This window comes from Oryza glaberrima, chromosome 10 (assembly GCF_000147395.1).
Source record: "Oryza glaberrima chromosome 10, OglaRS2, whole genome shotgun sequence".
In the NCBI taxonomy this organism is placed as follows: Eukaryota; Viridiplantae; Streptophyta; class Magnoliopsida; order Poales; family Poaceae; genus Oryza; species Oryza glaberrima.
The window spans coordinates 10,114,824-10,131,234 of record NC_068335.1 but is presented as its reverse complement, the minus strand read 5'-3'; the positions used below and the strand labels follow the sequence as shown (position 1 = coordinate 10,131,234).

Below are 16,411 nucleotides of genomic sequence, written 5' to 3'. Positions count from 1 at the left end.
GTGTGCGCGCGCGCGCGCGCGCAAATGCACACTATGAATACACATGCATGCACCATATCCCTATATTATAAAAATATTCATTCAGAAAAATGAAAAAACAAACGTATGTACGAGAGACTACTATTCACTAGAAAAAAAACATACATATAACTATATTATATCTATTTTTATGTCACCCTCATCCAAATAGTTTTAACAAATTAGCTCAAATTCCAACGCATATTAACTCCCATGTACATGCATAGGTGAATTAGATGTATAATACAAGGAAAAAAAAATCAAAACTTATACTAACTTGTAAGTTAGCAAAGGATAACTGTGTCACTAAAGCTATTAGATAGTCGAATGATCAACCCTGCTATTTTTTTTAAAAAAAATATCTATACTACTAAAATTTAGTACTATTGATTAACACCTTAAACAAATTTTGTCTACTCTATACAATAAATCAACTCAAGACACAAAAAAAAACTTTTTTTATCACCTCCATCTTCTTTTCACTCATTCCATAAAGGATGCCAAGTATGGATCTCAACTGGCTACATTGTAGTAATTATATAGGAGTATGCATTTTTCGGTTAAGGTGGTCCGAGTGAGATGTTACCGTTGACAACAATGCTTAAATGGCCTGCTACTTACCGATAAAATTATGTTACCATTGAGGAGCACGACTATATCAATGCGGGACCCATGAATCAAGGCATTTGAGAAAAATCCTTAGCGGCTATAGTCGGCTTCACCCGATCGTCAGAGGAGCATTCATATATAATTTTAATTGTTTTATCCTATTAATTGGTAGAAGCGGTATTTTTAAATATTTATATGTAGATTTGGACCTGTGAAACATGGGCACTTGGGTATAATGTGGATATTAACTTTTTATGGTATTAATGATGTATTGGGATTTTTTTATACAGCTGCAATTCCATCGATTAAAAAGACACACATACTTCAAAACAATGATAATAAGTTATTGTGAATGGTGAATTTACATATAATTGGGATAAAGTGATTTTTAGTTGGACATGATAGCCATTTTGATCATTTACTACATATCAAAATCAATGGTCTATTTCTTACAGTGAATATGGCGAGATATGGTTTCTTTTAGTATTCTTTTTATAGGAAATAAATAAATTACCCGCGCATCTGCGCGGGCTTTCTTCCTAGTTCGTTTTAAAATATAAAAGATTTGAAGAATATAAATACATACAAATATTTAATCTCTTATATTTTAAAACATATGTAGTATATAACTCTTTTTATCCTATAATAAATAAATGATTATTTCTTTTTCTCAAAGATTGAGGATGTAGCTAGCAAAAGTACAATATTGACACAAAATATGTAGAAGATAGAATAAACTAGTAAAAAATTGATACGTACAGATTAAATCAGTACAATCCATACAAAAAAAAAGGTAGGTACGTGGGAATTTATTTTGGTAAAATTTAAAAACCAAAATATCTTATACTATGAACTGAGGAAATGGTAAAATTTAGCGGTGAACAGTACCCTCCAAAAATTTAGCCATAATAATAACTCACAAAAAGGCCACGTGTGATGGACACGCTGCTGCTCTTCCACCGAACCCAAAAATGGCGGCTACTTGAGCTTCCCCTCTCCTCACTCCTCCCCCTTATTCCTTCCTTCCCTTGAGTCCTCTTCTCTGCAGCAGCTTCACACTCCCACTCCCACTTCTCTCTCTACAATCCAACCTCACTCTCTCCCTCTCTCTCTCCTCATCACCAATGCCGCCCACGCTCGCGCTCCTCCTCTTCCTCGCCTTCTCGGCGGTGGCCGCTGTCGGCGGCGCCGGCGACGTGCGGCGGGTGCTGCACGAGCCGCTGTTCCCCATCGAGTGGACACCGCCGCCGTCCACGGCGTCGCCGTCGCCACCGTCCCCGGACTTCTCCTCCGACCCCTCCACGCCCGCCACCCCCGTGGACAACGGCGGCCCGGCGCTGCTCCCGCCGCCGCCGCCGAACACGGTCGCCGCCGACGTGTCGTCGTCGCGCAGCGGGCCGGACCCGCGGGCGCGCGGGGGAGGCGGCGGCGGCACGCCAAAGGCCGCCATCGTGGTCGCCTCCGCCGCCGCCGCCGCGGTCCTCGCGCTGCTCGCCTTCGCGGCCGCGTTCCTCCTCACGGGCCGCCTGGCGCGCCACCCCGCCGCGGCCGCCGCCCAGGCGCACAAGCCGCCAGGCCACGCGCACGCTGGCGCTGGCTCCGTCGCGGGGGCGCACGCCGACGTGGCGGCCTGCTCGACGGCGGTCTCGCCGTACCGCAAGGTGCGCCCGGAGCGCGCGCGCCGTGGCATGTGCCGTGACGTCGACACCGTCCCGAGCCCGGAGCTCCGGCCGCTCCCGCCGCTGCGGCGAGGTGCGTCCGCGCTGACGCAAGGATCGTCCGACGAGGACGCGGCGTACTACACGCCTGGGCAGCGCTCGGCTGGCTCCGGTGGCGGTGGCGGCGGCGAGGGCGGCGGGACGTGGAGCGAGGCGAGCGCGTCCAGCCCGCGCACCACCACCGCCTCCCGCCGCAGCCTCCCCAGCCTCACCAGCGACTTCTTCCCCACGACGCCGGCCGCCGCGCCCGTGCCCGCGCCCGCCGCCGCTGCTCCCCCTCCTGCCCCACCCGCGCCACGCTCCCGTCGAACACCTCCTCGCACCCGCTTCTCCGCCGGCTCCGGCGCCGAAATGAACAAACAGATGGCCTCGCCACCCTCCAACCCACCACCCGCGCCGCCGCCGCCTCCACCACCACCATCAAGATTCAACAACACAACCCCAAAGCCTCCACCGCCGCCGCCGCCGCCGGAGCCACCAACTGGGCCAGTCTCTGCTCGCCGGCTGCTCAGACCGCTCCCAGCAGAGGGCCCCAGCATTGTGATACCCAGGGCGCCAGCAATGGCGGTGACAAAGGACAACGACGCCACCGCCGCCACCATGTCAGTGCGAACGCGGGGTGAAGCCGCCGGCGACGAGCCCCGGCCAAAGCTGAAGCCACTGCACTGGGACAAGGTTCGGGCGAGCTCCGACCGCGACATGGTCTGGGACCGGCTCAAGTCAAATTCATTCCAGTTAAGATAAAAATTTCAGAAAAAAAGATCTGGAATTCTTATGCTGTTCATTACATTTTTCAATTTGTTGATTGCTGATATGAACATGTTGCAGGTTGGATGAGGATATGATCGAGGTGCTATTCATGAACAATTCGACAGCCGTGGCGCCTAGGATGGACAACCCGAAGAAAGTCGGCATGCCGCAATTTAAGCAAGAGGAGAGAGTTCTTGACCCCAAGAAGGCACAGAACATTGCCATCCTGCTTCGCGCGCTGAATGTCACTCTCGAGGAGGTTACGGATGCGCTTTTAGATGGTAAGCAATAATTGTTTGGCCTCTGTTTACTACTCTCTCCGTCTGAATTTTAACTTTTTGCTTTTACTGTTTGACCACTTGTCTTATTTAAAAAATTTGTGCAAATATAAAAAACGAAAAGTTATGCTTAAAATACTTTGGATAATAAAGTAAGTCACAAATAAAATAAATAATAATTCTAAAATTTTTTGAATAAGATGAATGGTCAAACAGTACAAACAAAAAGTCAAAATCCCTTATATCATAAGAATGAGACTAAGGGAGTATGATAATTTAGATAGGAAAAAAGGCATATCTTACTAAGGGCAAGTAATACTAGTTGTTGGATTCTGTTGTGATCTATTCTGAACTGTCCTCAGAAAAAAATATCATTTGAACTGTAGGACAGCAGACCAGCAGTAGTATGAGTAAGGTTACTATAAAATACTACTACATGCTAATACAGCAATACACACCTCTCAGCGATGCAGAATTGGATAAAAACTATAAACACTTTGCATCTAATTCCAGTAACCATATGTTGTTCATCTATAAATAGGTAATGCTGAATGTTTGGGAGCTGAACTTTTGGAGACCTTAATAAAGATGGCTCCAACCAAAGAGGAAGAACTGAAACTGCGAGATTTCACTGGGGACTTATCAAAGCTTGGTTCGGCAGAGCGCTTTCTTAAGGCAGTTCTTGATATACCGTTCGCCTTCAAAAGAGTTGATGTTATGCTATACCGAGCAAATTTTGAGAATGAAGTGAATTATCTCAGGAAATCTTTTCAAACGCTTGAGGTATTGTAGTTCACGTTGTATTTGTCTCTATCATGGGTTACTGCATTAACATATATTCTTATGTGCCATCATTTACTGCATAAAACTAATACTCCATAAAACATATATGGAGTAGATGCCTGAATTTGGACTGCACCATGGTAAAAAATTCTAATATATTACACTACCTGAATTTATATATCATCAAGCTGTGTTAGTTTTGAAAAATTTATGGACTCTAGTGCACATTTGAGTTACACAAACATTTAAAATTTCAATCCGAAATTAGTATGTGGTACACTACTTAACATAATATAAAGTTCTTTCAGAGTTTTTGTTCATGATTTACGAATCTTTCTAAATTCTGTATATCATGGAAAATTTGGGCACTAAATTTTTTTTGGTGCTTATTAAATCACATATACTGCAATAATTAAGGAACTTGACAATATATTCATGCACTCGACAAAAATGGGATCTGGGAACCCTTGGGTAGCAATGTATTTTCACAAGATATTAGGAAGTTTGGAGATTTATACAGCAGATGGTTGGTCAATCCTTGGCCAGGAACATGCGTGATAACTATTGTGTGTTAACACCATTTTAGTTTGTTTGCTTGCTTTTCAAGCGTACTAACTTTTACCATATACAGAAATTATTATGAAGTCCTTAAAGTCTCTCACTGGCTCTTTTTAGTAGCTTAACACTTTTACTTGCTTTTCAGGCAGCTTGTGATGATTTAAAAGGCAGTAGATTGTTCTTAAAACTCCTTGAAGCAGTGCTGAGGACAGGGAACAGAATGAATGTTGGCACAAACCGAGGTGAAGCCAAAGCTTTCAAGCTTGACACCCTCCTCAAGCTTGCAGATGTCAAAGGCGCCGACGGTAAAACCACACTGCTGCACTTTGTCGTCCAAGAAATCGTCCGGTCAGAGGACGCAAAATCTGAAAAGGCTCCAGAAAACCACATCACAAACATCGCGAAAGTTGAACAGCTGCGTCGACAGGGCCTAAAAGTTGTGTCTGGGTTGAGCACCGAGCTAGGAAATGTCAAGAGAGCAGCAACCATGGACTTCGACGTGCTACACGGCTACGTATCTAAGCTTGAAGCCGGTCTTGGAAAGATCAAGTCGGTCCTCCAGCTCGAGAAGCAATGCAGCCAAGGGGTGAATTTCTTCGCGACGATGCGTGAATTTCTCAAGGAAGCTGAGCAGGAGATCGAGCAAGTGAGGCACGACGAGAAGGCGGCACTCGGAAGAGTGAAGGAGATCACTGAGTACTTCCACGGTAACGCGGTGAAGGAGGAGGCACACCCTCTGAGGATATTCATGGTGGTTAGGGACTTCCTCTCAATGCTGGATCATGTTTGCAGGGAAGTCAGTCAGCAGGACAGGACATTTGTTGGGTCAGCGAGGTCCTTCCGTATATCAGCAGCAAGTGCATTGCCGATCCTGAACATGCAAGGGCAGAAAGGAGGAAGAGAGAGTAGCTCTGACGGAGATAGCCCGTCTATGTAGGAAGAGGTCAGACTTCAGAAAGGGAGGCACTCTGCATTTTTGGAATGAACAGAACCACAGCAATCTTTGATAGAAGAATACTTTGCCAGGACAGATGAAGCACACATGTAATTTTAGTGAGAAGAATTATAGGTGAAATCCTTTTGTATAATTATGGATGGTTCGAATTCTTTTTTGTACAAAATAAATAAGTTCTTGCTGAGTAATTTTGTTTAATTTTTTCGATAATGGAAATCAACCCAGCCTCTACATCCAGGATGTTTCAGGCCATGCTGATTAATTTTTTTAGGGCTATTCTCTATCGTTTCTGGTCTAAAATCAAATTATATTTTGGCCATCTGATAAAACAGTAAGAAGGAATCGGTCTATAGCTTCTCAAGTTGCGCGATTAAATTGCACCACCCACTCATAAGTTGCTCTATGGACAACCCATTTTGCTTAAAGGAAAATACTCACAATATTGTTAAATTTGTGTCAAAATTATGCATCCAACTTCACCTGATGAATTCTTTGTAGAACGAAGAAAGATGAGAAGGGCAAGGAAAGTATCACACTGATTTTTCTCACTGGGAATAAAGAGAGACGACCAGGGAAGGACAACAAAACTCAAAAGAAATCAATGATAAAAATAGCTCCCAGCAAAGCCTCGTCATCATCATCATCGTAATCTTCTGCCGGCCTAGATCACCCTCATTTCTCTCTACCTTTTTATCTGCAAGCGACATCTTTGCGTAGAGGTAAAGAAAACCGAAGCATATATGATTACTGGGCATGCATCGCGTACGTGGATCATATCTTTCTGCAGAAAAGTTCAGTTGAGTCGCTCATTGTCTCCTTCTCTTAGTATATTTTGCTTTGCATTGACGCATCCAAAGAACCAAAAATTAGTCTTCTATGAGACACTTTGAGACACGGATGGGAGCAGGGAAGGAATGAAGAATTTGTTGTGGTCAGATTCGGCCATATCACTGCAGGCCCTATCCGGGAATCGGGGCAGTCTCTCTCGAGGCAGGCTCTACTGAAAAAGAAAAGCTGGAGATTTTCTCTGTAGCTTCTGTAAGAACTTTCACAGTACGCTTAGGTGTCATTCGGCTTGAGCCAACCAGGTCAAAGATTCAACTCCACGTCGGTCTCTCTCGTTGCCCCATGAAGAACACGGAGCCAAGTTGAGCCTCAGGTTCCTTGTCATGATTAGCATTTCTCGTGCTAAAATAGTGGCATCGTGGATCATGTATGCTTCTAAGGGCTTGGGCCTAGCTAGCAACCGACGCCTAGCAAGTGTAGTAACTGCACTGCTATCTCCATGAGAATCAAAACCAGAGTCCTACGCTCCTTACTATAGCTGAGTGTGTTTAGTTCACGTCAAAATTATAAGTTTGGTTGAAATTGGAACGATTTGATAGAAAAGTAGGAAGTTTATATGTGTAGGAAAGTTTTGATGTGATGAAAAAGTTAAAAGTTTGAAGAAAAAATTTGAAACTAAACTCCGCCAAAATCAAAACCTTCTATCGGCGATTGTGGGCGACGATTATGCACGATTGTCGGCTCAAGAAATTGGTGTTGACTGATGCGTGAATCATCAGCTAATAACACTCCTTCCCTCACCTTTTTCTCATTTGTTTGAATTGTTTTTGGAACTGCTGTTTTTTTATACAGTGCTCCCTGATTGGATGAGGTGAACTGGTTGCAAGCTGTTCCACGGTGATATTGCTGTTCACATCATGCCTGCACACAGGCACACAGCCTACAGCCTAGTACTAATTAGGGCCTATTTCAAACCTCCGTATTGGAGTAGCATATTAGCAACATGTAAAACGTGGGGCCCGTTTTATTGAATTAGTATATTAGTATTATGTAAAATGAACGACTAGCATATAATTAATTAAGTATTAACTATTATTAAATTAAAAGATTTATTTGATTTTTTTAGAAGTTGATACTTCTATGTAGAAAATATTTGCACATATCATATTATATTGTTTAGCAGTTTGGAAAGTTACATTAACAAAAAAAATAAGGAAGTAATAATTTGGAAGTTGTAGTTTGGAGTTGAAATTTAGGACTCGGCCTTGGCCCCTCTAGTTTAAATTCTCTTCACATATGAACTGACAGAGGTGAACTCCTGTGGGCCAAAAAAATTCTAAACAATAACCATTACTCCCTCCGTTTCATATCATAAGAACTTTTGGTTTTACCTAGATTTATTCATTGATCAATGTATGTGTTTTATATTTGCGTCTAGATTTATTAACATCTTTATGGCTCTAGACAATGCTAGAAAGTTTTATATTATGAAACGGAAAATGTAGTTTATAACGCTTCTTTGAGTAGCGGTTGAATCGATTGGACCGACGGTCAGGCTGGTGTAACAGGTCAGACTTATTCAGCTAGACAAAAGCCCGTCTCTCAGCCAGTAACCGGTAATGGCCACAAGGCCTATAAGCCATAAGGCCCGGTTATTTGTTGCCCGCTCTTGGAATAAGTTTAGTTTAAGTCCCTCATGCTCACACCTAGTTTAAATTACGTCCTCAAAAAACCACAATACCAGATATACAGCACACGTTCCTCAACTTGTAAAACCAGTGTACCCAAGATTCTAGGTAGTATAGTGTCTGGTTTTGGATGATGTGATGAGTGAGGGGGTGTTTGGATCCAGGGACAAAACTTTAGTCCCTTTCATATCGGATGAATTTGGAGTATTAAACATAAACTACTTATAAAACTAATTACATAAATGAGAGCTAATTCGTGTGACAATTTTTTTAAGCCTAATTAATCTATAATTAGCTCATGTTTACTGTAGCATCACATAGGCTAATCATGAATTAATTAGGCTCAATAGATTCGTCTCGCGAATTAGTCCAAGGTTATAAATAGATTTTATCAACAGTCTACGTTTAATATTTATAATTAGTGTCCAAACATCCAATGTGATAGGACTGAAAAGTTTTATCCCATCTAAATAGGGTCTGAGACCCACATGTGAGGGTTATTTCTTCTCCCTCCAACCACTCACCTCTCTCTCTCAACCTCCTATTCTTCTGTCTCCATCACCGACTCTGCTCAAGCTTCTCCTCGTCGGTAACGCGCGACCGCGGCCTCGCCGATGGGCGCGAGTCCCTTCCTCCGCCTCGGACCGCCCCATCGTCACCCAGCATCCGCTCCCCTTCTTCTCTCGCTCATCTTCCTTTTTCCACGAAGCCGCGGCTTTGCATCACCGCCGTCCTACCTTGCTCTTCTGACTGATCAGTCGCTGCCACCACCACAGCAGGAGCCAAAGCCCAAAAGACTGGGAATGCAATCTCGGCAGCAGCCATGCTGCAGCGTCTCCATCGCCCACTCCATGAAAATTCTAGCTATCTACCTAGCCAGACAGAGAAATAAATTCCAAAGAAAAAGAAAACCAAACATATCAATCAGAGATGATGCCACCAACATTTTACTCTGATCAATGTCGATCCAGATGATGCACCGTTCTCCCCAAGATTCAACGACCTAGGCTAGAATACATTTTGCAAGCAGAAATTTGATTGGTGTGGGGAGACAAGATCCGGGATCACCATTGTCGGTTGTGGGGAGCGAAGCGGAGCTCCCCGCGGCCCGAACGGAGCCGCAATCGCGCATCATCGATCTCTCGCCAAAGTCGGTTCTCCTCCCACCGAGTCCCTTTGTCACCACATTCTGGGAGCTCGGTAAACTCTGTTTCACCTCCGCGGCCGCGGCCAATTTCGAGCAAGACGGAAATGCCCAATTTGATCCGCCGTCGGGCGCTCTCCATCCAATCCCCTCCACCTGGTTGTCACCTTGTCAGTCACCTTAGGCCGGCCGTCATCATCGAAGCTCCATCCCGCCGCTCCCGCCTTCCCGAACGAGGACGCCGCCGCGTCGGGACCGTCAGCCTCGCGCGCGCGTGCCTCCTCTCCACTGCTGGTTTCCTTGCCGCACAGAGGACGGCCTCCTCAGCCTCCGGCGAGGCCGCGGCCGCTCGGCGCCGACGAGGAGCGTGAGCAGAGTCGGTGATGGAGAGAAAAGAGAATAGGAGATATAGAGAGGGGAGAGGTCGGAGGAAGAAGAAATAGCCCTTATATGTGGGTCCCACTCACCACACCAGCTAAAACCGAGATACTGTACCGCGTGGAATCTCGAGTACACCGGTTTTATTGGTTGAGGGACGTGTTATATCTGGTATTGCGGTTAAGGACGAAATCCAAACTCCACGTAAAGATGAGGGACCTAAAATGAACTTATTCCCACGCTCTTTCCATCAATTTTCTAGGGAATAAGTTCATTTCCACTCCCTTAACTAGTGATTGAATCTAATTCGTATCCCTTAACCACAATACCATATATCTTGACCCCTCGATTATTAAAACCAGTGTAGTTTGACTCGATGGTTTTGAAGGACGGTTTCGCTGATGCGGTGCCTATGTGGCAGTGTTGACCTGATCCTTGTCCCACGCGACTGTTGATGTGGTGCTTGTGGCAGTAGAATTAAAAAAGTATAAGTGGGAACCATTTATCATGCACAAAAAAATATCGTGGGACCCACTAACATGTAGGCCCCACATGTCCTCCTCTTTCTCTTCAATCCTTCTCCCTCTCTCCCTTATCTCTCTCTCTCCCTATTCCCCTTCAGCCAGGAGCGGGGCGTCGTAGCGCAAGCAGAAGAACACGGCAGCACAGGGTCATAAGGAGGAGGCTGGAGATGATGTCTGCACGTTGCACAGCAAAGATCTCATGCTCCTCCCGTAGGATGCGCGCGGCGGAGCTCGAGATGCGGAACCAGGGGTGGTAGTGCACTGGCCCGACGGACTCCACAAAGGTGGCAGGGAACCACCACAGGAAGGAGATGGCGCGACTGTCGGGAGTCTTGACTGAGCGGCGGAACTTGGAGACCGTGGAGACGGGGGTCAGCTACGGCGAGAGGAGGCTGGCGAGGAACACGAGCGACCAGAGGTCCCGCGCCTGGGACAGTACTAGGATGACATTGAATGACGCGTCCTTCTTCCACCGCATCTTCACGTCCACGTACGCCATGGATCGGACAAGCCCTGCGAGTGGCGGAAGGGGTCGCCCCTCCCACCGTTGTATCGTGACGGTCCTCTTGTTGGAGAAGAGTAGATGGATAGAGCCACGGCCCGCCTAGAGAAGGTTCGTACCTATAGTTATCTCACCGGAGTCATCCTCAAATTGGCGGTGGGGAGGGGCAGCGGGGCGAGCTGCTGCCGCTCCGGCCCTCGCTGCTTGCCACCAGCCAAAGGGGAAGAGAAAGGGGAGGGAGAGAAGGGAAAGAGAGAGGGAGGAGGAAGAAGGGAAGGAGAGAGCGAGGGGATGATATGTAGGCCCCCACATGTCAGTGGGTCCCATAATTTTGTTTTTGTCAATGAAAAATGGGTCCCACTCCTACATATATGTTTTTAATTCTAATACCACCTAAGCGTCAATGGGATGAAGACAAGGTCAACACCACCTCATAGGCGTCACGTCAGCGAAACCATCCTCCAAAACCGTCCCGGGAGTCAAATTGTATATGTTTTAATAATTATTAAGGGGTCAAGATATCCTGTATTGTGGTTCAAGGATACAAATCAAATTCGACCACTAGTTAAGGGAGTCAAAGTGAACTTATTCCATTTTATGGCCCTTTCCTCCCTTATGGTTGCGCGAATGTACCGACATAGGGCTAGGGGTGGTAATGGGTCAAGGCTCACTACTCTTTCACAACCCACCTCAACTCTTAAATATTTTGAGCACAAGAAAATTATTAAATTTCAGCACAAACCCTTTTTAGGCCCAACCATCATATTTTGTAGGTCAAGATGTTAAGCCCATTACCATCCCAACATACGGCACGCCACCCTATCAGTCCGTCATCATGGGTGGTGACTGCCAAGCCCACTGGACCTCTTTCGACCCCACATATGAAAATTCATTTTCGCAATCTAAATCAGCGAGGCTAAATCTAGCACAGTGATAAACCAACGAGGCTAAGTCCCTCAGCTCTCTCTATCTCTCTCAGCTAGTCCATCTCCATCACACCTACTCCCTCCCTCACACATCTCCTAGGGCAGCTGATCCATCCCTCTCCCTCCAGACCTCTTGGTGGCAGGCAAGGCCTGCCACGGCATCCGGTGGCATCAGAGGCAGCGACGGGTCTCTCCTCCATTCCCGCACATCGACACCAACCACACCCGTAGCCGATCAGCCTTGGGAGGCCGCGTTAGGACATGTACAATGGTGGCCACAAGCACTTGTGGTCTCAGGTTGCCACATAGGATAAGGCCACACAAAAACCACGATGTCTACAAAGCAGACCACTGCTAAGTGTATGTTGTGTTTCAGCCCCTAATTATTTATGTGTTAGTTCTTATTATATTTGTTATTATAAAATTATCTATTTTAGACCTTCTAATAAAAAAAGAAATAGATAGATACCCCTAATCTCTATATGGACCCACTGTCAGCCCCTCCAATCCTTTCTCTCTCATTTATTTTCTCTACCTTATCCTCATCCTCTCCAGCCGTTCGCGTTCCTCAGTCTCGTCGCCTCCGCTTTCTCTCAAAGCTGCCGCTCCTCCTCCCCTCAACGCCGCCTCCACCTCCGGCCTCTCCCCCGCGGCGGAGCCCCATGGCGGCGGCGCCGGATTTGGCCGCCGGCTTCTTCCTTCTCCTCCCTCCCTCTTCTCGCGCGGTCGACGTACCACCGGCAGCGGTGGATGCCCTCCCATCCCATGCCGCGACGGTGAGGGGCCACCGGCGGCGGGGAGGAGGAGTTCTCGACGGTGAGTCCCATGGCGGTGGCGGTGAGGAGGAGTTCTCGACGGTGGTGGGGAGGAGGAGTTCTTGATGGCGCGGGCTCGCCGGATCTGACGGAGGGAACCACAACGGCAGCGGTTCCTCTCCTCCTCCCTTCTTCGGGCGGCGGGGGGAAGCAGCGGTGGCGGCGGATCTGGCGACCCGACGAGGCGACGCACGGGACTCTGGCTTCGCCAACGCGTGGCTTCGCCCTTCCCGAGCCCAGGCACGGCGCTTCGGGCGGTTCTTCTGCAAGTGCCGAATCGGCCTGCGGAGCCACGATCCCCACTGTGACTGGTGCTCGTATCCGACGTCGAGGTTTGAGACCACAAGCCAGGGTCACGCGTTGTATATGGCCTTACAAGCCAGCGGGCTCAGAACGCTATGGTCGCTGTGACTGCATATGAACCATGACGATGAAGATGACTGCGATCGAGCTCGGGGAAAGCGGATCCGCTGCCAGCAAGCTCGGGAGAGGCGAATCCTCCGCCGGCGGGCTTGGGGAAGGTAGACCCGACACCGATGTGCTAGGGAGAGGTGTATCCAGACATGCCACACGATTCCCTAGGTGGCTAGGTGGGGCGATGGTGCTCAGTGGTGGGGTGTGTTGGTGGTGGTCGATAAGCGCCAGTGTTGGTGGGCCTCAGCAATTGCATGACGACAACGTCCGCTATGGCGGTTGCGATGGAGGGTGCCGGATATGGTGAGGCGGTACTTGGGAGACCTCTCCATGCATGCGGTCCTTGGCGACTTCTTCTCAACGACGGCGATGAACGGCAACATGCGTCTAGGTGGCTTCGTTACTCGGCGATGACAACAATGATCACGGCTCAATGGCTTTGTTGGGGAGCTCGCGATGGCCAGATCCTGTTAGTTGTGCTATTGATGGATTGATCTAATTGGAGATTTTTGAATAATCTAAATTTGTGAGTGTGTGGATTTGTGAATTTCTGTCAGTGTCAATTGGATTTGAGGGCTACTGATAAACGACATCGGTAGTTGATTTTTTTTAGCGCTAAAATGTGTTTTTGCATGCGGACGACTTAACTTGACCGCCTCAAAGGTCTTGAATTGCATGTGAAATGGCCTGGCCACCTACCAAAATCTATTTTTCCGCAAAAAAAACCATTTTTTAAGTGCTAAGAGCATTTACAATGCAAACCATTTATAACTACTAGCCTCGGTTTGTTCACCTGCATTTAAACTACTGATATGTAATGGATGACACTACTACAAAAGTGATTTTTCTATACGAGGCCCCATCATTTTTCCATGCGGACCATAACTAGTGGCGTCTGCAAAAATCGAGGGTCATTTTCCCATACGGCTGCTTAAGTGGCCCGTATGGAAAAATCGATTTTCCCATACGGGTCTCAAGAGGGCCGCATGCAAAAATCACTTAAGCGACCGCATGGAAAAATCGATTTTTTCATACGGGCCACTTAAGAAGCCGTATGCGGAAATAAAAATTGAAAAATTTGAAACTAGTGTATCTCACTCATATAAACTCCAAATTAGATGATCTTTTTCCTAAATGTTTCTAAAATCATGCTCTACATGTTATTGTGTTCTTACTGGTATTATATTGGCTATTTTTTCTTGTGACTTTGTTTTATCAATTAAAAATTTGAATTTTAAAACTTCAAATAATATTTTGAAGAAGTAAATAATTTCATCTGAAAAAGTCATCAATAAGAAAGTTGTATAACTCATCAAGATCTATAACTTTTATTTTGGTCATTTCTTCATCCGATGAAGTGATTTGTAAAATTGTTCATAAAATGTATATCTCTTATATAGTTTTGATAAAGTGATTTGTAAGATTGTTTACAAAATGTACTTCTCTTATATAGGCTATATAAGAGATGTACGCCTATATAAGAGATGTACATTTTGTGAACAATCTTACAAATTACTTTATCGTATGAAGAAATGACTAAAATAGAAGTTATAGATCTTGATGAGTTATACAACTTTCTTATTGATGACTTTTTCAGTTGAAATCATTTTGTATTTGAAAATGTTGTTTAAAGTTGTCATTTTTTGAAATTCAAATTCAAACTGTTCAAACAAAGTCATATGGAAAAATGACCAATACAAAAGTTGCAGATCTTGATAAGTTATACAACTTTGTTGTTGACAACTTTTCTATTTGAAATCATTTACTATGTAAAAAAATTATTTGAATTTCTTATATTATAAAGTTCAAATTTTATGTAGTTCAATCAAACTCGGATGGAGAAATGACCAAAAGAAAATTGGTAGATCTCAACGAGTTCTACAACTTTGTTTTTGGCAACGTTTTCATTTGAGTTCATTTAGTATTAAAAATTTTGATTCCAAGTTCTCATATTTTAAATTATTTTTTAATAACTATTTTTGCATGCGGCTCCTTAAGTGGTCCGCATGCAAAAATACCACCCCAATTTTTTTATCTCCCTCCACTCTTTTTTCCCTCCCACCACTTCAAAATTTTTCTACCTCATCTCCTCTCTCTCCCTCTATTAATTTTTTACTCACCCTCTCTCTTTCTCTCCTCTCTCTCCCTCTCTCTTTCTCTCCCTCTCCCTCTCTCAGAGCGGCCGGGCGGCGGATGGCAATGGCGTCGGCGCGGTTGGCGGATCCGGCGGCGCCGCCCTCGGGAAGGCCGGATCTGCCGCCATAGGGAGCGGCTACAGCGGCGGCGGCGGGCGGCGGCCGGCTTGGCGGCCTCAGCTCAGCGGCCCGCCATCCCCTCCTCACCAACGACGATGAGGCGACCCTCCCTCTTCCTCAACGCCGCCGCGGCAGGGGCAGCTTGGCCGCCTCGGGTGGCGCCGCCGCACTGCGCAGATCCGGTGCCGCCGATGACGGCGGGTGGCGGGGGCGACGGATCCGCCGCCGACGACGACGCCGGGCGGCTGGGGCGACGCATCCGGTGCCTCCGCCGACGGATCCGGCTGGGGCGACGACGGCGGGCGGCGGGGGAGACGGATCCGGCGGGGACGACGATGGCGGGCGGCGGGGGAGATGGAAGCGGCAGCGGCGGCGACGGGGGGCTGCTGGGGCGACGGATCCAGTGCTGCCGCCGATGGATCCGGCGGGGGCAACAACGGCGGGCGGGGGGGGGGGGGGGGACGGATCCACCGCCGACGACGGCGTGCGGTGTGGACGACGGGCTAGGGTTTGGGATTTTTGGATTTTTATTTTTTGGGGGGTTTTGGATTTTATTTTTTTTGTTTGCTGAATTTATTTTCGCATGCGGCCGGTATAAGCGACCGCATGCAAAAATCCCATTTTCGCATGCGGGTGCCTTGGCCACATGCAAAGATTTGCATTTTCACAGACGATTTGGTGCATGCGGTTGGTGCAACCGCATGCGAAGATCGCTCCGGCCCGTTTGCAAAAAGGGTTTTTTGTAGTAGTGTGGGTAGCTTTAGAACAAGTTTTATAGTGCAGGTAGATGTCGCCTCTAATTTAAACCATATCATCTACTCATTAATTAAGAGGTACCAAGTATAATATATCACATCTAATACACAAATTAAACCCCAATATTAGTTCACTCTCACATCATGTTGCACTTTTCTTAAAAATTGTGTAGAGGTTGTCGAGGAATGGATCATTCTCTCTCTCTTTAGCTTCTCTCCTCTACCTCATAACCTGATCCTATGTGGCAGATTTAGGGGTAACATGTAAAGGCTTATAGTACTTGCTCATATTACCACATATTATGAAGGTCTATTTGGTCCACCTAATGTTTCTTCCTTAACTCTAGATGAAAGTCTTATAAGTGATATTCCCTAGGTGTCTTCTTTAGGAAAGTAATGCTTCAGTTGATGAATTTACTGAGAATGAAATTAAAGATGCAATCTTTGAAATGGAGCATAATAAAGCTCTGGGTCCAGATGGATTTTGATGTGCCATGAGTTCCACTCGACACTCAAGGCTAGGATTGGCCCGATCTTTCGGTGAGTTGTAGATAA

At 46.5% G+C, this 16,411-nt stretch overlaps 1 protein-coding gene across 1 annotated transcript; it reads left to right on the top strand.

The window, feature by feature from the left end:
* Positions 1-1,660: 1,660 nt before the first annotated feature.
* Positions 1,661-5,884, top strand: LOC127786152 (formin-like protein 4). Its single transcript, XM_052313484.1, has 4 exons — positions 1,661-3,079; positions 3,174-3,376; positions 3,915-4,156; positions 4,860-5,884. Exons 1-4 carry the CDS (start codon positions 1,752-1,754, stop codon positions 5,649-5,651), a joined length of 2,565 nt encoding a protein of 854 aa, XP_052169444.1. The 5' UTR covers positions 1,661-1,751; the 3' UTR covers positions 5,652-5,884.
* The last annotated feature ends 10,527 nt before the right edge of the window (positions 5,885-16,411 follow it).